Source organism: Pongo abelii, chromosome 19, assembly GCF_028885655.2.
Source record: "Pongo abelii isolate AG06213 chromosome 19, NHGRI_mPonAbe1-v2.0_pri, whole genome shotgun sequence".
Classification (NCBI taxonomy): domain Eukaryota; kingdom Metazoa; phylum Chordata; class Mammalia; order Primates; family Hominidae; genus Pongo; species Pongo abelii.
In genome coordinates, this window is record NC_072004.2 from 21,191,299 (window position 1) to 21,213,142 (window position 21,844).

General features: G+C 44.1%; 1 protein-coding gene across 3 annotated transcripts in view; it reads right to left on the reverse strand.

The window, feature by feature from the left end:
• Nucleotides 1-14,063, reverse strand: part of AKAP10 (A-kinase anchoring protein 10) — a 76,765-nt gene extending 62,702 nt beyond the window's left edge. Inside the window, exons 1-2 of one of the 3 annotated variants that reach the window (XM_024241523.3) lie at nt 13,594-14,063; nt 4,408-4,455 (exon numbers count right to left, since the gene is read on the reverse strand). In XM_024241523.3, coding sequence (XP_024097291.1) covers nt 4,408-4,455; nt 13,594-13,681 — 136 coding nt within the window. In that variant the 5' untranslated portion in view covers nt 13,682-14,063. Of the gene's footprint in view, nt 1-4,407; nt 4,456-13,593 lie in introns of those variants that run through there. The other 2 variants (XM_054536297.2, XM_024241524.3) reach the window with 2 other exon arrangements.
• Nucleotides 14,064-21,844: the final 7,781 nt, after the last annotated feature.

Here is a 21,844-nt window from a genome sequence, read left to right on the forward strand (position 1 = left end):
CATTCAATAATAGTTGTGGGAATTACAAAATGAAGAGTGACTGTCTTTAAACTATTTTATCAATGTTAAAAGGTTTATTTTTATTTTCATGAGAAACTGGAGCAAAATAATTTTTAGCTTATTTATAAACAAAAGCGTTTTCGTGTTCAGACAAGTACAAGTAAGAGTCTATAGGAATGGTGAGACTCTCGCATTGTTTCTTAATTAGATGTATATAATGTAAAATGCTACTAACTCATTTGTACAAGGCTTTCCCTGGTCCCTCTTAACATCTCTCTTGTACAAGGCTTTCCCTGGTCCCTCTTAACATCTCTCTTAGAACTAGTAACTTATTTTTACCACTCCTTCCTGATAGTCTATCTTTCTTGGTTTCCATGGTATTATACTCTCCTAATTTCCTCTTCTATCTGCTCATTCCTCTCATTCTTTTAATACCCATTTATCAACACCCAGTGTGTCAGATATAGCCTGCTTCTTTGGCTCCCCTTCTTGAGGCTATCTGTTCTTCTTTTATTCTTTCTGCTAGAAAGCATATTTACTCTCAAATCTTTAATTATTACCAGAGCAATAATTTTCAAACTTTTTTAAAGCTGAAACCTCCTTTGCTTCCCACCAAAATAAACTTAACAAGGGACCGGGTGTGGTGGTTCACGCCTGTAATCCCAGAACTTTTGGAGGCTGAGGCGGGCAGATCACGAGGCCAGGAGTTCGAGACCAGCCTGGCCAACATGGTGAAACCCCATCTCTACTAAAAATACAAAAAAAATTAGCTGAGCGTGGTGGCGTGAGCCTGTAATCCCAGCTACTTGGGAGGCTGAGGCAGGAGAATCGCTCGAACCCGAGAGGCAGAGGTTGCAGTGAGCCGCGCGATCTCCCCACTGCCCTCCAGCCTGGGCAACAGAGCAAGAATCTGTCTCAGAAAAAAAAAAAAAAAAAAAGTAATTCTGGCAAATTCAAGGGGAACATCTTACTCACACCCTCCACATGGACTCTTTGCAACAGCTCCTGGGGTACACCTCTGCGGAGCAGATGAAAAATCCCTCATCTGTATCTGTGACTTGTCTTTGACCTGGGCTTTGGTCTTGTATCACTGATTACTCGCTACTAGGCATTCCCACCCACATTGACTTTACCATCTCAAGCACAATCTGTCTAAATATCAACTTAAAACATCATCGTCTGATTCTCCTCTCAATTTCCCTGTCTGTTTAACCCACCAGTCTCCAAAACTCAAAATCTCGGTTCCATTCTTTTTCACTGTATCCGTTTACTTGCTAAGATTTGTTGACTTTTCCTTCAAGATGTTTAAACATTTACTTACCTGTTTATTTTTAACACCACACCCTCAGTGCAAGTCTTTCTGTATTATAACAAAAAAACTTCTGGGGTCTCCATCCTGCAAATCTCTTCCAGACTAACCTTTCATAAACACCATACTCACAGCATCAATATCTTGCTCAAAAACCTATAGTGGCTTCCTGCTTCCTCTGTCTCAATTCTCTTTTCTGGTCTTTACAGCCTTCTATACCTTCAACTCAATCTTTCTGTAAAAATCTCCCCCTACTTGTCCAAAGGCCCCTCTGCGCAATATATCCTCAAATAAGAAGCTGGGCTGGTAGGGAGAAAAGAGAAAGAATCTCTCATTCAAATCTTTCTTATTCTTCAACTTTTATACAAGGTAAGTGTCATTTCCATGAAGTCTTCCCTAAACTTCAGAAATCATTTGTTGATCACAAATTCCTCTGAACTCCTTGCAATGCTTCACGTAGTTTGACTAACTCAACAAACTGAAGGCTATGTTAAAACTAGATAATGACAGCTACCAATGGAGGACCTACTATATACCAGGCACTATGTGAGTTTCTCTATGTACCTTTTTTTTTTGGATATTATTTCATCTATCTCTCAGGACAATCTTGTAAGACCATATTTTCCTCATTTTAGAGATGAAGACAAAAATGAAAACAAGTTGAATACTTTGCCCTAGGTTAATGAGCTAGTAAACAGCCTTTTCAACAGGCAGGATTTCAACTTAGGTTTGCTAGACTCTAAAAAATCACTCTCTAACCTTTGGTTTAAAACTCAGGCCTTAAAATTACTGTGCATATAAAATAACATATGTAACATATATAAATGAATGACTCAAAAGCACCTCCCACTCAACATCACAAAACTGAACATATAATTTCCTGGTTTGGTTCTGTTAGGCAAGCCAGAAGGTAGGTATCAATCTTAAATATCCCTCTCTCTCACACCTCATATTTAATCAATAATAAACTTCTATCCATTTTGCCCCCTAATTTTTTTTCAAGTCCATTCAGATCTCTTTACTTCCACCACTACCAATCTAGGCTAAGCCATCTGTGGAATTACTTGATTAATGTTCCTCTCCCCTGCTAATCTGTAAGTTCAATGAGGGCAGGACCTAAGTCTTTTTTGTTCACTGTTATAGTCAGTTTTTGTCTAATGCCCAGAACAGAAGAAGTGTTCTATAAATGGCAGCTATTATTATTTTGGTTTATTTGCTACTGTTCTGTGTATAAGTTTGTCTTTCTAACCAGACTGCAAACGTCTTGAGGGGCTATTTCTTGTACTGCTTCTGTATTATCCTAAGGTTAAGTCAGTGAATGTTAAGCACAGATTATGTACTATCATAATCAGAGTATAAGCACAGAATTTTTTAGCCCAGTAGAGATTTAGAAATTAGCTAGGCCAATCCCCCTATTCAACAAATGAAGAATCTGAAGAAAGTTACAACTTCCCAAGGTCATACTGTTAGTGGCAAAGTTTAGAGTGGAAGACTGGTGTTCTCACTGCCTGAAACATCTAAGTTCCTTCCTTCTACTACAGTCAGATCTAGTCTTTACAGGTCTCTGCTTGAGAAGGGCTTTAAGCCTTTATCACTGCCAATCAAATTTTGCTCAAAGAAGGCAGTTTGAACTAATGTGGAATCCAACTGGCTTTACATAAGAAATAAATAAACTAGGCTATAAGGTACCTTATTTTTTTCCCTAATTTTACAACTTGCCTAAGTTATAATTAGTCTTCTTCTCCAGCAAATTGAGCATATAGAATAAATACTCAATGCAAGCAATACAACATAAAAACATTTGAAAGAAAAATCTAAATAAGTAGCAATCTACAGATTTTATGGAAATAAATTGATGAAATTAATATGTAATGACTATGGAAACAATTTCCATTATAATTTTCCCACTTCAATCTCTGTACACTGGACAAATAAAATCAGTGAATAATACAGCATCTTCAAAAAGCATGCTCTAATCTATAAACAAGGACAATGTATCGATCCCAACAAAAAAATAAACAAAATATATTTTAAATTAAGGTTGTTCATCCAAATAAAAAAGCAAAAACTGTAATCAACCATACTTCTGGATAAATGACAGAAAACTAAGCCTTACAAGTGTCAGTGCTTTCCTACAGTTAACAGACTGCTCAGTTAAGAGTATTCTTCATTTTTTGTCTTACTAAATAGAGTGAACTAATCATTTTTAGGGAACAATTAAATGTGTGATTAATAAGAAGGGCACTGGTTCACTGTAATCACTAGGATAGCCAATACACACAAGGTTCAGTAAAAGCCGACTTATGGCTGGGCGTGGTGGCTCATGCCTGTAATCCCAGGACTTTGGGAGGCCAAGGCGAGTGGATCACTTGAGGTCAGGAGTTCGAGACTGGCCTGGCCAACATGGTGAAACCCTGTCTCTACTAAAAATACAAAAATTAGCCGGGCATGGTGGCGGCCACCTGTAATCCCAGCTACTCGGAAGACTGAGGCAGGAGAATCGCTTGAACCCAGGAGGTGGATGTTGCAGTGAGCCGAGATGGCACCCTTGCACTCCAGCCTGGGGATAAGACCAAGACTCCATCTCAAAAAAATGAAATTAAGGTAAAAAAGCCTACTTGTGGCTGGGAGCGGTGGCTCAAGCTTGTAATCCCAGCACTTTGGGAGGCCGAGGCAGGCGGATCACAAGGTCAGGAGATCGAGACCATACTGGCTAACATGGTGAAACCCTGTCTCTAATAAAAAATACAAAAAATTAGCCAGGCGTGGCAGCGTGCACCTGTAGTCCCAGCTGCTGGGGAGGCTGAGGCAGGAGAATGGTGTGAACCCAGGAGACAGAGCTTGCAGTGAGCCAAGATCGTGCCACTCTAGCCTGGGCGACAGAGCAAGACTCCATCTCCAAAAAAAAAAGCCTACTTATTATATGCTAGGTGTTAAAGCATTATACAGGTTAAAGAGGGAAATAAATCAAAATCATAAGTAATTATAAAATAAGGCAGAAATGATTAATGCCAAAAGAGAGAAAACAGGATTAAAGAGCTCACAAATGCAAAGCACATCACTTTTTAATGCAGTGGACTGCCAAGGGCAGAACTTACCTTTAATGGACTTGACATCTGAGGTCTTCTCTTGTTCTTTGCCTTTCACTAGAATATAAAAAGATAATTATGACCAACTTTTGCAGTCAGAGATCCATTCTATAACACTGTAAAAATTAGACCAGCTTTATTCTAAGATGAGTATTCAAAGTTCTAGAACAATGGACAGCCTTGGAGAAGGGCACAGGAGGGCAGATGTCAGCAAAGGCTTCTCTAAGGAAGTGACCTTGGAACAGCATCCAGTCAAAAGAGTTGAACCTGCTTATGGAGAGACAATGTAGTCACAACATCTGGGGTCAAATTCTGGCTCTACCACTTATAAGCCGTGTGATCTTGGACAAATTACTTACTTCTCTGGGTCTTAATTTTCTTGATTTATAAAATTAGGTCAATAATAAAAACTACCTTAGAGGGTTATTGATGAAAAAAATATATACCTGTAAGGGGCTTAGAAGAGTAACTAGCACAGTAAATTGAGGACAAATGCTAACCAATAGTATTACCATGTGTCATCCATAGTACTAGCTACTAGAAGCATATTGAAGAAAGGTCTTTGGTTGTGTATCACATCTTACCACTTATTCCTCCCATAGCATCAAGAGAAAACATCCTAAGCCTCTAACACTCAAAGTATAATAATTTGTCTGGGCCAGGCACGGTGGCTCACGCCTGTAATCCCAGCACTTTGGGATGCCAAGGCGGGTGGATCACCTGAGGTAAGTAGCTCAAGATCAGCCTGGCCAACATGGTGAAACCCCATCTCTACTAAAAATACAAAACAATGAGTTGGGCGTGGTGGCAGGCACCTGTAAGCCCAGCTACTCGGGAGGCTGAGGCAGAGATCTGCTTGAACCCAGGAGGAGGAGGTTGCAGTGAGCTGAGATCGTGCCACTGTACTCCAGCCTGGGAGACAAAGAGAGACTCCGTCTAAAAAAATAAAAGATAAAGAATAATTTGTCTGTAAAATAATCATATAATTGCTTCCTTATTACATAAAACAGTAAAAATTCTGCTGTAGATAAGCTAATATGACATCCAAGATAGGAAGGTGCCCAGCAGCTTAAGCCAAGTGTGAATTCTATTACAGGATCTGACGTAAGACTATTTTTAACCCTCTTTTCTTGTTTTTTTTTTAACATTAAAAAATCTTACCAGGAAAAGGTTATCAAAATAAGAAATGCCAAAATGTGCCCATCTCTCTATTTGTGCTCTTAAACATTGAAAGGTGAAAGGCTAGTAGCAGGAAATAACTCGCCCTCAGAGTATCTGGTTGAAGTCAATACATCAACTGTTGAGTGCTTGGTATGTGCCAGACACGCTCCCAGCTCAGAAAAGGCAATGATTTTGCCTTCAAAAAGTCTACATTCAAGTGTGTGGAGACTAACATGAAAAAAATAAATAAGATCGTTGCAGGTACTGATCACTGCTGTCAGGAAGACAACATTTAAAAATGTTGTAGGGTCACTGGGGTTTGCAGCCCTCTCAGCAGCATCTGCCCAAGGACTACATCACTCACTTGAAACATTAACTTGTCTTGGCTTCCTTGACTCCTCTCTTCTGCATATACATCTGTATTTCCTGGCTGATCCTACCCATTCTTAAGGCTTACAATACCATAGATACGCTGTTACTCCTAAATTTATATCTCCATCCTAAATCTTTTATCTCAAATTCATATAGCTAACCACCTACCTGTCATCTTCCATAATTCCACTTGTCTAAAAGGGAACATGTCATCTTCTCCCAAACCTGTTCCTACCTCAGTCTTCATCTTCCCTCATGAATGACAGTCATCCACCCACTACTCAGACCAAAATTCCGGAAGTCATCCTTAACATGGTCTATTTATTACCTTCCACATACAAACTATGACCAACTGATTCTACTGCCAAAATAAACCACCATGGTTCCACTTTTACCATCCTAAAAACATTCTCCTACTATCAATCAGATCTCCTATGTTATACTTCTAACATACACGCAACTCAACAATCAAATATCAGCATTTTGCTTTATTTCCTTCTGTCCCCCTAAGTATTATACATTGACTTTAGAGTTCCTATGAATCACCACCTGACCCTTCCTTTCCCAGATATAAATACTATACTAAATTAGATATTTTCTGGCTGAGCGCAGTGGCTCACGCCTGTAATCCCAGGACTTTGGGAGGCCAAGGCGGGTGGCTCACTTAAGGTCAGGAGTTCGAGACCAGCCTTGCCAACATGGTGAAACCCTGTCTCTACTGAAAACACAAGAATTAGCAGGGTGTGGTGGCGGGTACCTGTAGTCCCAGCTACTTAGAAGGCTGAGGCAGGAGAATCGCTTGAACCCGGGAGGCGGAGATTGCGGTGAGCTGAGATTACACCACTGTACCTCAGCCCGGGTGACAGAGCAAGATTCTGTCTTAAAAAATAGATAAATAAATAAATAAATAAATAAGACATTTTCCTTCCATGTATGTTTTTTGACTATGACCACATACAAATACTTTTTATTTTTATTTTTTTGAGACAGGGTCTTGCTTTGTTGTCCAGGCTAGAGTGCAGTGGCCTGATAACACTCGAACTCCTGGGCTCAAGTGATCCTCATGCCACTATGCCTAATTATCCTTTCTGTTGTTGAGATGGGGTCTTGCTATCTTGCCCAGGCTAGTCTTGCACACCTGGGCTCAAGTGATCCTCCCGCCTCAGCCTCCCAAAGTGCTGGGATTACAGGTGTGGGCCACCACACCCTGCCAAATGTGTATATATATACATATCTTTTTAATGGCATTATTCTGCACATCTTTAAAAATTACACAAATGGCTGAGCACAGTGGCTCACGCCTGTAATCCTAGCACTTTGGGAGGCCAAGTTGGGTGGAACACTTGAGGTCAGGAGTTCAAGACCAGCCTGGCCAACATGGTGAAACCCTGTGCCCACTAAAAATAGAAAAATGAGCTGGGCATGGTGGTGCATGCCTGTAACCCCAACTACTCGGGAGGCTGAGGCAGGAGAATCATTTTAACCCAGGAAGTCGAGGTTGCAGTGAGCCGAGATCACGCCACTGCACTCCAGCCTGGGCAACAGAGTGAGATTCCATCTCAAAAAAATAAAGAATAAAAAAATTAATTACACAAATGGCACTCTATACATATCTGACCTGTATTCATTCAATAATCTGACATGACTATTGAACCAGTTCTAGTTCATTCACGCAGCTCTAGTTTATTCATTTTAGCTGCTTAATTCCTTTATAAATATACCTTTATTTACTCATTTTCCTGTTAATGAATATTTACTTTATTTCCTAATTTTCACTTAAACATTCAACTGATGAACATTCTAGTACACGTCTTCCTATGCATATAAGCAAGAATTTCTCTACGATAAGCCTCTAGAAATGGAACTGCTAGGTAACAAATTATGTGCATTTTTTTCATCCAGGAGCGTTGGCTCACGCCTCTAATCCTAGCACTTTGGGAAGCAGCTCACCTGAGGTCAGGAGTTCGAGACCAGCCTGGCCAACATGGCAAAACCCTGTCTCTACTAAAAATACAAAAATTAACTGGGCGTGGTGGCAAGCGCCTGTAATCCCAGCTACTCAGGAGGCTGGGGCAAGAGAATTGCTTGAACCCAGGAGGCAGAGGTTGTGGTGAGCCGAGATCATGCCACTGCATTCCAGCCTGGGCAACAGAGACTGTCTCAAAAAAAAAATAAAAAAACAAATTATGTGCATTTTTAATGAAAGTGACTGTACCAGTTCCATGCACTCATATAGCCATGCTTCATATTCTCATCCTTGGTATTTTCAATTTTGCCAACTTACTAGTTTTGAAATGGCATTTGATGTTTTAAATTCATTTCCTTGTTTCCTTTGAGGTTAAAACATTCTTTTTCATGTTTATTGGTCATTTTGGTTTCCTCTTTTGTGAACTGCCTCTTCATGTCCCTTGTCTTTTACTTTTTACTTGTAGAAATTCCATACATGTCCTGGATGTAAATCTTCTCTTCTAGAAGTATCTTAGGTATATTTTATTGTATGAAAGTTTTAGGTTTTTTGCTTTGTTTTGTTTTGTTTTTTTGAGACGGAGTCTTGCTCTGTCGCCCAGGCTGGAGTGCAGTGCCGCGATCTCAGCTCACTGCAAGCTCTGCCTCCCGGGTTCAGGCCATTCTCCTGCCTCAGCCTCCCAAGTAGCTGGGACTACAGGCGCCCGCCACCACGCCCGGCTAATTTTTTGTATTTTTAGTAGAGACGGGGTTTCACCGTGTTAGCCAGGATGGTCTCAATCTCCTGACCTCGTGATCTGCTCACCTCGGCCTCCCAAAGTGCTGGGATTACAGGAGTGAGCCACCATGCTCGGCGAAAGTTTTAACATAGTCAAATTTACACAACATGGATTATATTTTCCTGTGTCTTATTTTAAGCAATATCCCTTCCTATCCTGAGATCAGGATTTTTCCCCCTACCTGTTCTTCTACATGATTTCAAGTTTTGTTTTTTTTAACATTCTGGGCTCTTATCTACCTGGAATTTGTTTCTGTATCAGGGATTGGCAAACCACAGCCCATGGGCCAAATCCAACCCACTACCTTTTGTTTTGTTTTGCTTTAGGACTCCGTCACCCTGGCTAGAGTGCAGTGGTGCTATCTTGGCTCACCGCAACTGCTGCCTCCTGGGTTCAAGTGATTCTTGTGTCTTAGCCTCCAGAGTAGCCGGAATTATAGACACGCACCACCATGCCCAGCTATTTTTTGTATTTTTAGTAGAGACGGGGTTTCACCATGTTGGCCAGGCTGGTCTCAAACTCCTGACCCCAAGTGATCCGTCTGCCTTAGCCTTCCAAAGTGCTGGCCATGCCTAAACTGGCCCACTACCAGTTTTTGTAAGTAAAGTTTTATCGTAGCACAGCCATGCCCATTTGTTTACATATTGTCTATGGCTTCAAGGATACAGGAGAGTATGACAGAAACCATATGGTCTGGAAAGCCTAAAATATTTACGATTTGGCCCTTAACAGAAAAGGTCTGTTGATCTGATATATATGAGAGGAGGCAGGAATTTATTTTTTGCCAAATGATGGATAACTAGCATCATTTACAGATCAGTCTATCTTTTCCCAACTAGGAACTCTATATCCGAAATTCCCATATATACCTGGGTCTGTTTCTGTGCATTTGTTTTGAATATATACCATAAGTATCAAGAATGGAATGGAAATCAAATGGAAGCCTATGGCAAAATGCTGCTGCCTCCTCAATCTTTATAAAACCAGCTCCCTCTTGACATTTAAGCTAAGATTTGAATGTCATCTCCTTAGAGGACGTCCTTAACCACTCAATCTTAACAGAGATGACTGCCTAGACCAGGGTGTTAATTGTCACAGATGGTGAGAAGTGGTAGGATCTGGATATGTGTGAGGTAGACCTAACAGATTTGCTGATGGATCAGATATAGAGTAGGAGGAAAGAAGAGGTTCAAAGATGTACCAAAGTTTTGGGCTGAGCAACTAAAAATCCAAAAATGCAGCGAGGAGCGGTGGCTCACGCCTGTAATCCCAGCACTTTGGGAGGCCGAGGCAGGCAGATTACCTGAGGTTAGGAGTACAAAACCAGCCTGACCAACATGGTGAAACCCTGTCTCCAAAAATTAGCTGGTCATGGTGGCGCATGCCTGTAATTCCAGCTACTCAGGAGGCTGAAGCAGGAGAATCACTTGAACCCAGGAGGTGGAGGCTGCAGTGAGCCAAGATCCGCCACTGCACTCCAGCTTGAACAATAAGAGCGAAACTCCATCTCAAAAAAAAAGAAGAAAAAAAAAAAGCCAAAATACTACTTCTTGAGAAAAACTGATGAGCAGGTTTAAAATGACTAAATCTGGCATAAAATTTTAGATATTGTAAGTTGAAGGTATCTACTGGATTAAGCTTGTCCAACCCGCGGCCCAGGATAGCTTTGAATGTGCCCAACACAAACTCGTAAACTTTCTTAAAACATTATGAGTTTTGTGATTTTTTTTTTTTTTTTAGCTCATCTGCTATTGTTAGCGTTAGCGTATTTTATGTGTGGCTCAAGACAATTCTTCTTCCAATGTGGCCTAGGGAAGCCAAAAGATTGGACACCTCTATATTGGTCAGGTAGAAATACAAAGTGAACCTAAAGTTGGATATACCAGTCTGGATTCAGGGGCAAGGATCCAACGTAGTGATGTAAATTTGGGACTCAACGCATTGGTGGTATTTAAAGTCTGAATCGAATCCCTAACAGGACCATCTCCAGCTTCTACTCTTACCATATCCAGCCTCCAAAAAGCACCTAGAATGATTTTTTTTTTTTTTTTTTGAGACAGGATCTCACTGTGTTGCAGTGGTGGGATCACAGCTTACCGCAGCCTCAAACTCCTGGGCTCACGTGATCTTTCTGCTTCAGCCTCCTGAATAGCTCACAACACCCAGCTACTTATTTTTTCTTTTTGTAGAGATGGAGTCTCTCTAGGTCGTACAGGTTGATCTTGAACTGGCCTCAGGTGATCCTCCTGTCTCAGCCTCCCAAAGCCCTTGATTACAGGCATGAGCCACCGTGCCCTAGAATGATCTTTTTAAGATAAGTTCAGATCACTCCTCTTTCAAAATTTTAAATTAATATTCTCTCTGTATTTTGTTTGACACAGGGTCTTACTTTGTCATCCAGGCTGGAGTGTAGTGACTCAAATATGGCTCATTGTAGCCTCCACCTCCTAGGCTCAAGTGATCCTTCTGCCTCAGCCTCCTGAGTAGCTGGGACCACAGGTGTGCACCATCATACCCAGCAATTTTTTAAATGTTTTGTACAGGTCTCATGTTGCTCAGGCTGGTCTTGAACTCCTGGGTTCAAGCTATATTCCTGCCTCAGCCTCCTAAAGTACTGGGATTACAAATATGAACCACCATGTTTGGCATCTCGGCATTAGGAATAAAACCTAACCATGGCCTGTAGAGCTCTCAATCACCCGACACTTGCCTACATTTATGCCCCAGTCACAGTAGCCTTCTTTCCTCTCTTGAAGGGCACCATGCTCTTTCTTGCCTCCTGACCTTTGAACATGACATTCCCTGGCCTCTCTAGTTACCTCCTACTGATCCTTCAGCTCTAAGTTTCAAGGTCACCTGCTGAGTCCTCTCTCTAACATCTAACCAAAATGCGTTTCTCCTCTTAAATCTTTCATAACACTTTACTCAATTTGTAAGTATACACCTATACACACACTTACATGGAGCGAGAGGAAGAAGAGAGAAGATTTGTTTGCTTATTTATTATCTGTCTGCCCCAGCAGACAATAAGCTCCATGGGTGCAGGGACATTCCCTGGTTCACTACTCAATCGTGAGGGCCTAGCACAGCACCTGGCAGACTCTGGACACTCAAAAGATATTTGTTGAATAGAGACAACAGTCTCTTGTGCAATATGCAGTTTGCCTCATTATTCTTAGAATGCTTTTCCCCCTTAAAAAAACAAAAGTTAACCACTTCAATACCAACAAATTAGAGAGCTATTAGGTATACCCTTGCCTTACCAATAAAGCTTCCTCCTACTATTTTACCGGTTTCATTCATTAAGCACTTTCACGCATTCATCACCTAGCATCAGTTACCAAAACCGTGTACCCACTTAAGAAGAAGTATTTAAAGTCATTCAGAGTTCAACGGGCCTTTGGGAATCATCTAATTCTCAGCTGATAGAAGACAGAAAAGTAGGTTAACTGGTCTGTCCCGTTACAGTTAGTAGCAGAACTGTCATATGAATCCAAGTTCGATTTTGTTTAGTACTTTTTCCAAAACCCATTTCTGGCTGGCCGCGGTGGCTCACGCCTGTAATCCTGGCACTTTGGGAGGCCGAGGTAGGAGGCCCACTTGAGGTCAGGGGTACAAGACCAGCCTAACATGGTAATGCCCAGTTTCTACTAAAAATACAAAAATTAGCCGGGCGTGGTGGGGCATGGGTAATCCCAGCTACTTGGGAGGCTGAGGCAGGAGAATCGATTAAACCTGGGAGACAGAGGTTGCAGTGAGCCGAGATTGAGATCGCACCATTGCACTCCAGCCTGGGCAACAAGAGCGAAACTCCGTCTCAAAACAAAAAAAGAAAACAAAACCATTTCTGTCTGGTACTTTTTTTTTTTTGAGACGGAGTTTCGCTCTTTTTGCCCAGGCTGGAGTGCAATGGTGCGATCTCGGCTCACCGCAACCTCCGCCTCCCAGGTTCAAGCGATTCTCCTGCTTCAGCCTCCCAAGTAGCTGGCATTACAGGCATGCGCCACCACCCTGGCTAATTTTGTATTTTTAGTAGACACGGGGTTTCTCCATGTTGGTCAGGCTGGTCTTGAACTCCTGACCTCAGGTGATCCACCCGCCTCGGCCTCCCAAAGTGCTGGGATTACAGGCGTGAGCCACCGCCTCTGTCTGGCACATTTTATCTGAAGCAACAGGAATTGACAGGAAAAATCACTGCTGTCCACAGACCCACACTTGCTCACTTCGGATACGTATTTTTAATGAAGTGCAACAACCTTACCCAGAATCAAAATCAAGCTGCTTCTACGTAAACATTGGGCAGGTAATAGAACTGAAAATCAAAAATGTAAGTAGTTCGTTTTTAAGTTAGGGTTCCAGTAGTTAGCAAACTTGCAAAGTCATCAAAAGTAGTGGTCTTCCTGTTGGGGAACTTTAGCAATAAGTAATTTTATTTTAGTAACAGCAGTAACTACCCCTCCCCGCAAAGAGGAAATTGGAAGACAGCACTGGGTGAAGAAAACAATTTTTTCACGTGTTGCTTTCAGACATAAAACCCTCAATATTTGGAAACTTCAGACTTCCATAATAAGGTTCTAAAGAGATTTCCTTGATCTTGATCCACGGTGCCCAAAGAAACACAAAAAAACTAACCCCCACCTAAGAACTGTTCTTAACCAAACAGGCAGGAACTTCTATGGGCTTTAGCAATCGCTTCTGAACCAGCGCCACAATACTCCTCTGACCTCGCGCAAAAAGGCCACCTTCTCCCTCCCAGAAGAGTCCCGGAACAGAGCAAGGCACTCAGGGGGCATCTGCGCCGAGGTCGAGGCTCGCTGAAGGCCTTGCTGCCGCCTTGGGGAAAGCCCTCGCAGGCCCACCTGCCCCACCGCCGCCCCTGAGGCCCGGCCTGACTCCCCGCCGGCGCCCCCTCAGCTACCTTTCCGCCGGAAGAAGGACATGGCGGGGCCCGGGTCGGGGCGGAGGGTGCGGGGGGACTGGCGCGGGGAGGGCCCGGCTCCCCTCATTCAGCAACCGGCCCGGACTTCCGGGTCCAGAGGGGCCGCTGCACTAGCGCGAAAAGGGACCCTTCTTCCGGGAGTGGGCCCCACCGCCTCCTCGGGATGCCCAGGCAGCTCCAGCCGCCATATTATCAACAAGCCACCCGCCCGGAGTTCCGGTCCTTCCCCGCGCTAGGCTTCACGGGAGGTCAAGCGCCGGCCCCGCCCCTTTTCCCCATCCCCTCCCGCGGGTGCAGGGGCGCACGCCCGCATCGCCCACGTGACCCGCGCGTGCTGCCCGCGCCTCTTTCCCGGGCCCTGGGTGCCTGGAACGAGCCACCGTTCCTGCAGCTGTTTTGTGGCGTCTGTCGCCGGCACCCGGTGGAGCGCTGCAGACCCAGTCTCTGCAAAACTAACTCTCTGGGGCGGGAGCCCTCCCAGCAGCTGGAACGGGGCGGGCCTTAGGTCCCCGGCTTCCGGCCCCTGGGCACCCTTCAAATTGCGCCCTTCTAAAAGGCAGGGCCAACCCTGCCACGCTCCAGCTCGATCCCTCCTGCTCCTCCGTTTGAGTTTTGCTCACAGGCGCTGGCCGGCACGAGCAGCTTCACCCTGCACCCCAGCCCCTGCTTCCTCAGGAGACCCCGCCATGGCCTGCGGGTTCGAGGCGATGCAGAACCCTGATTAGGAAAAGGCACAACGTGCTGCATGCGGAACCAGCAGCTCCCTGGATCATTAGCGAATGAAAAGGGGAAGCGGGCTTATTTCGGACTGCAGTCCCTGCGAATGCTCAACTTTGTAAGGGACTGCAACATAAAAGCCTCGCCAGTATTTAAAAGCTAGCTCCAGTGAATCATCCTTGCTCAAATGCCATTTTCCTGTGAATCTTCTGACCCTCCCTCTACTCCCAAAGCAAAATCAATCAAGCCTCCCTGTCTTTGGTGCTTCTTACACCCGGCGAGTGCGCTCAGTGGCTGAGGTTGTAACCGCTCCCTGGGATTGGGGTTGGGGAGGGCAGGAAGGTAATAGTAACTCAATAAATGTTCGCTGGGGTTTTTAAACCAATGAAGTTTATCATGTGACGGATGGGGAAACAGGCCCAGAAGAGACAACTAGCCCAAGATTGTTCAGAATGTTAGAAATACCAAAATTGTTAGAAATAGGTAATCAGCGCCATGAAGAAAAGTCAGCACCGAGACAAAAGATCTCTCAGCAAGGCAATCTTTACTTTCTGCAGAAAGGGTGCTCAGTCGCAGATGGAACAATGTCCAGAGCACACCTGAACAAAGGAAAAGCAGACATATTTATCCCTTATGCATTTGGGTCGTCCTCACTGCTGTGTCCTGCATCCATTGGCTGGAACAGGACCTCACACTGTTAAACAGATAGCCGATTTGCTAATAGCCTAAAACTTTCTAAATAGGTAAGTGCAAGGAAGAACGAAGAAGGAGAGGAAATTGCTTACCGAAAGGTTTAAGGAAGCAATAACATTTCCAAATAAGGAAGGGGCATAGGCTGTGAACTGGAAAGTGCCTGTGAGCATCTCCAACAGTTACATAGGATAGGGTTTAACAAAGAGTTATTAGCACAAAGCAAGGAGGCTTGAAGAAAGTTAGTCTTTAAAAGAAACTATTACTTCTAACACTTATGATGTATTCTTTAACAAGAAGGGGAACTTTGAAGAGGAAACTTTTTACTTTCTACAAGAATGTCCAAGTTTAAGACTATAACTAGAACCCGAAATAGGCAAATCCCTTAACCTGCTCTAATAATAATATGGTCTTTTCACTATGTTATTAGAGCAGGTTAAAAGATTTGCTTATTTCATTTGTGGCCAGATGCAGTGGCTCATGCCTGTAATCGCAACACTTTGAGAGGCCGAGGCAGTCAGATCACCTGAGGTCAGGAGTTAGACCAGCCTGGCCAAGATGGCGAAACCCCGTCTCTACTAAAAATACAAAAATTAACGGGGCGTCGTGGCGCGCCTGTAGTCCCAGCTAATCAGGAGGCTGAGGCAGGAGAATCTCGAACACGGGAGGTGGAGGTTGCAGTGAGCCAAGATCGCGCCACTGCACTCCAGCCTGGGCGAGAGGAAGACTCCTTAAAAAAAAAAAAAAAAAAAAAAAAGTGCCTATTTCGTTTCAGAGCATGGCATGTTTGCAAGTGCATGAAAGGTAACCAAAACTGACATGGAAATTTACTATGCGCCGGTACTGTGCTAAACCCTCCAGATGAGTAATAGTCCTTGGAGTCAGTCCTGGTATCTGGAAAACTAGGCACTGAAAAATAAAGTCAACTGCTCAAGGTCACACGCTAACTAGGGATGAAGCCTGGATTTCAAGGTGAAGCCTCTCTCCAGGTAAGGACAGCGCGTCCAGGCGCACTGGACGGAAGCAGCGCTGGCAGAGGCTCCGGACATCCGGAGTGAGCTGGCGCCGAATGGACGCGGTCTGGCCGCTTCCTCCTGGACTCAGCCGGGCCTGTAACGGGAGTCTGAGCGGCGCCCCACCAGGGATCCGAGATGCCCTCGGAAGCCAATCTGTGTTCTGGGCGGACCACACCTCGCTGTCTGTAGCCAATAAAACCTTGGATCGTGCATCCCACCCCCACCAAAGGGAGATTGGCTGAAGCCAAGGACCCGGGCGCGATCTACGTGGGATTTCTCTGCAGGCTGAGGGGACAAGTGGCTGTGTCTACCAGGGGCCGAAGTACAGGGCATCAGCAAGAAAGCGCAGCGCCCTTCTCTCGTTCCCTTCCAGCGTGCAGAACCTCGCAGGGGCTATTTTGTATGTGTTGTGTGGTTAGTTGGATGGGGCGGGAGGGACGTAGGGGAGGGGAGAGTGCGAGAAATCCCCTGAATGTCTCTGGCACGGGAGCAGATCCCACAGAGTTGGAGGCGGAGGACTCTAAGTTCCTCTAATCTCCTCTAAGCCTTCCTCATTCTCTCCAGCGAAGCAGTCAGTGCAGAAGCAGTGCCTCACCTCGACTTCCAGTGTGATTTGCTGCCTTTGAGCCCCGCCTACCAGAAATTCTGAAGTCGCCGTATTCCCCGACAGCTGCATACACCTCAGTCATGATAATGGCCATCATTGTTTATGAAGTATTTATTATGCGCCCTCCTTGTATTAAGTGCTTTACAATTACTAGCTCACTTAATCCATAATTCCTGCCCTTCCCCGAAAAGAGGCCCCGTGAGATGGCTGCCATCGCAACCCCCAATTTACAGATGTGGCCCTGAGGATCAGGGTAACATGTAGGATCATGAGGCTGGTAAGAGGTAGAGACAGGATTTCAATCGCTGTCAATCAGACTCCAAAGCCATTTGCTTATACCACTTTCTCCTATCTTTCTCTCCACCCACCCATTTATCCAGTGTCCCAAAATGGAATGTCTGTCGGGCAGGTATATGGGGATGAATGATATCTGGCAGTACATATTCTTCGGGTACCTTCTGAATCATCACCCATTAAAATGTTTATATGCTTAGGGAAGCTTGCTGCTAAGAGTATTGTCATTTAATCTTTTGAAATTTGATGATCCACATATGAGTAAAGTTAAAAGAAGAATTTAAAAATAACAAGAATATTACATTAGGCTGAATACGCAGCTGTGGCAAACTAATACCCTGCATTGTATTTCTGAATTAACTTCATAAAGTCATTTTAGTTTACATGTAAGATAAAATTAATTTTTATCAGGAGTTCCTTTAATTATGCTCCTAATTTTTGGGAATCATCACAGTCTTGTTTTGTTTTGTGTGTGTTTTTTTCTTTTTTTTTTTAGACGGAATTTCGCTCTTGTTGCCCAGGTTGGAGTGCAATGGCGCGATCTCGGCTCACCGCAACCTCCGCCTCCCGGGTTCAAGTGAATCTCCTGCCACAGCCTCCTGAAGAGCTGGGATTACAGGCATGCACCACCACGACCAGCTAATTTTGTATTTTTAGTAAAGATGGGGTTTCACCATTTTGGTCAGGCTGGTCTTGAACTCCTGACCTCAGGTGATCTGCCTGCCTCAGCCTCCCAAAGTGCTGGGATTATAGGCGTGAGCCACCGTGCCCGGCCTCGTCACAGTCTTTTTGTACCAGTTGTATTAATTACAACCAATCAGTGAGGTAAAATCAGTAAGTTAATTATCACAAATCCAGTGAATGGTTTAATCTAACATTGTTTAAAAATCAATGAATAGTATTCTACAACAAACATTCTAACAAGTATAGTTTATCAAACATTCATAACCTTTTTTTCGAGACAGATTCTCATCTCACTCTGTCGCCCCGGCCAGACTGCAGTGGTGAGATCTCAGCCCACTGCAACCTCCACCTCCTGGATTCAAGCAATTCTCCCGCCTCAGCCTCCTGAGTAGCTAGGACTACAGATGTGTGCCACCTTGCCTGGCTAATTTTTGTATTTTTAGTAGAGACAGGGTTTCACCATATTGGCCAGGCTGGTCTTGAACTCCTGAGCTTAGGTGATCCACCTGCCTCAGCCTCTCAAAGTGTTGGGATTACAGGCGTGAGTCACTGCACCCGGCCCTCGTTTTAGTTTTAATCAAATCAATTGTACTGAAAGGGGAGAAGAGAGAATTTAGCCAGGAAATATTTGAAAAGCTAATGGCTGACGATTTTCCTGTGGTGATAACAGAAACCAACACACTAATTCAAGAATCACTATGAACTGCAAACAAAAGAAATACAAAGAAATCTGCACACAGATTATTAATAACAAAACTTCAGGAAATAAAAATGAAGAAAAATTGTTAAAAATTGCTAGGGGTACGGGAAGCAGATTACCTTCAAAGGAGTGCTACTTGGCCGGGTGCGGTGGCTCATGCCTGTAATCTTTGGGAGGCCAGAGCAGGCGGATCACTTGAGGTCAGGAGATTGAGACCAGCCTGTCCAACATGGTGAAACCCCGTCTCTGCTGAAAATACAAAAATTAGCCGGACGTGATGGTACGCACCTGTAATCCCAGCTACTTGGGAGGCTGAGGCAGGAGGTGAGGTTGCACTGAGCTGAGATCGCGCCACTGGACACCAGCCTAGATGACAGAGTAAGACTCCATCTAAAAAAAAAAAAAAAGAAAAAAAAAAGAAAAAATGAGGATGGGCGCGGTGGCTCACGCCTATAATCCCAGCACTTTGGGAGGCCGAGGCGGCGGATCACGAGGTCAGGAGATCAGACCATCCTGGCTAACACGGTGAAACCCCAACTCTACGAAAAATACAAAAAAATCAGCTGGGCTTGGTGGCAGGCGCCTTTAGTCCCAGCTACTCGGGAGGCTGAGGCAGGACAATGTCGTGAACCCGGGAGGCGGAGCTTGCAGTGAGCCGAGATCGCGCCACTGCACTCCAGCCTGGGTGACAGGGCGAGACTCCGTCTCAAAAAACAAACAAAAAAAGAGTGCCAAGTAAACAGCTGATTTTTTTTAACAGTTACAATGGATGCCAGAAGATTCATATTAAATATTCAATATGCTATAAAAAGTAACTGCTGGCTGGTCATGCATGGCCCAGCACTTTGTAAGGCCAAGGTGGGTGGATTGCTAGAGCTCAGGAGTTAAAGACCAGCCTGGGAAACGTGGCGAAGCCTCATCTCTACAAAAAATAGAAAAATTAGTTGGGCATGGTGGCATGCATCTGTGGTCCCAGCTACTAGGGAGGCTGAGGTGGGAAGATCACCTGAGCCCTGGGAGGTCAAGTCTGCAGTGAACCGGGATCACATCACTGCACCCCAGCATAGGCAACAGAGTGAGACCCTGTCTCAAAATAATAATAATAATGATAACAACTATCAACCAACAATTTTATACCCATCAAAAATATATTTCAAAGATGACACAAAATACGATTTTCAGACAAAAACAGAAAAAATTGGCTGGGCGTGGTGGCTCATGCTTGTAATCCCAGCACTTTGGGAGGCCAAGGTGGGTGGATGACCTGAGGTCAAGAGTTCGAGACCAGCCTGGCCAACATAGTGAACCCCCATCTCTACTAAAAATACAAAACTTAGCCGGGTGTGATGGTGGGTGCCTGTAATCTCTCAGCTGCTTGGGAGGCTGAGGCAGGAGAATTGCCGGAATTTGGGAGGTGGAGGTTGCAGTGAGCTGAGATCACGCTATTGCACTCTAGCCCGAGCTGACAACAGTGAGACTCAGTCTCAAAAAAAAAAAAAAAAAAAAAAAATTGTCACCAGCAGACCTCACTAAAGAATATTCTATTTTGGCCAGGTGTGGTGGCTCATGCCTGTAATCCTAGCACTTTGGGAGGCTGAGGTGGTCAGATCACATGAGGCCAGGAGTTCAAGACCAGCTTGGCCAACATGGTGAAAACCCATCTCTACTAAAAAAATATAAAAATTAGCTGGGCGTGGTGGTGCATGCCTATAATCCCAGCTACGTGGGAGGCTGAGGCAGGAGATTCGCTTGAACCAGGGAGGCAGAGATTGAAGTGAGCCGAGCTTGCGCCACTGCACTTCAGCCTGGGCCACAAAGTGAGACTCTGTCTCAAAAAAAAAAAAAAAAAAAAAAAAAATTATATTTGATAGCACAACAGAGTGACTCTAGTCAATAAAAAATTAGTTGTACATTTTAAAATAACTTAGAGTGTAATTGGATTGTTTGTAACTTGAAGGATAAATGCTTGAGAGGATGGATACCCCATTCTCCATGATGTGCTTATTTCACATTGCATGCCTGTATCAAAACATCTCATGTACTCCATAAATACATATACCTACTACGTACCCACAAAAATAACAAAATAACAAAATAAAAAATAAAAGTATGTATGTGCAAAGTTAAAAAAAAAAGAATATCCTAAAGGATTTACTTCAAGCAGAATAAAGTACATGAGATAGAAAGTATTTGATGCAAGGCACTAGAATAAGCGATATGTGGATAAATGTGAATAAACATTGAGTGTAAGCAGTAATAATAAAGTTGTGAAAGTTAATCAACTACAAAATTAGAGGGCATGGTACACACATGAGCACCCTTACTTCTGACACCAATTGCAAGTTCAGGGGTCCCCAAGGCTATCCTTAGGTTTGATAATTTGCTAGAAGTGCTCACAAAACTCACTGAAAGCTGTTATATTCATGGTTATAATTTACTACAGCTCAAGGATACACTTTAATAATCAGCCAAGGGGGCTGGGTGCGGTGGCTCACACATGTATTCCTAGCACTTTGAGAGGCCAAGGCAGGCAGATCATGAGGTCAGGAGATCGAGACCATCCTGGCTAACGTGAAACCCCGTCTCTACTAAAAATACAAAAAATTAGCCGGGTGTGGTGGTATGCATCTGTAGTCCCAGTTACTCGGGAGGCCGAGACAGGAAAATCTCTTGAACCAGGAAGGCGGAGGTTGCAGTGAGTCGAGATCATTCCACTGCACTCCAGCCTGGGTGACAGAGCGAGATTCCATCTCATAATAATAATAATAATCAGCCAAGGGAAAAATGCATAGGGCAAAGCCCAGGGAGGTACCAAATGAGAATATCCAGTTGTCCTCTCCCTATGGAGTCAGGATGGGTTTAGTTTCCCAGTATAGAGCATTGCCAACCAGGAAAGCTTACCCAAGCCCTTGTGTCCTGGGATTCCATCATGTAAGCTGGGTTGACTGCCCATGTGGTTGATTCCAGTCTCTAGCCACTCAGGAGGTCACACTGATGTCACCTGACCCAAAGCCCCCAACCCAGATCACGTTGTTGCTATCTGGCTGGCCCAAGGCCCCTAGTCAAAACAAAAATATTTCTATCAGGAATGATATTTCAAGAGTTTAAAGAGATTACCTCCCAGTAGCTGGGGACAAAGGCCAGGCCCTTCTTTGGGCAAGGTTAAATCCTTTTCTACACAAACATCTAGCAGGTTTAAAAATGTCACCAGTGTGGCAGGCCACTGAATCTTAATAGAGTTTATATCTCACCTTCTGGCATGTGTGTGTCTTGCCTGTGTTTCTGGAACACTTGCCATTTCTTGCTTACAATCAGCATGATGTCGTCAATACAGTGTCTCCGTATGATGTTCTGCAGAATGTCCAGACAATCAAGTATTCTTTTTTTTTTTGAGATGGAGTCTTGCTCTGCCACCCAGGCTGGAGTGCAGAGGCATGATCTTGGCTCACTGCAACCTCCGCCTCCTGGGTTCAAGCGATTCTCCTGCCTCAGCCTCCTGAGTAGCTGAGATTTCAGGTGCCC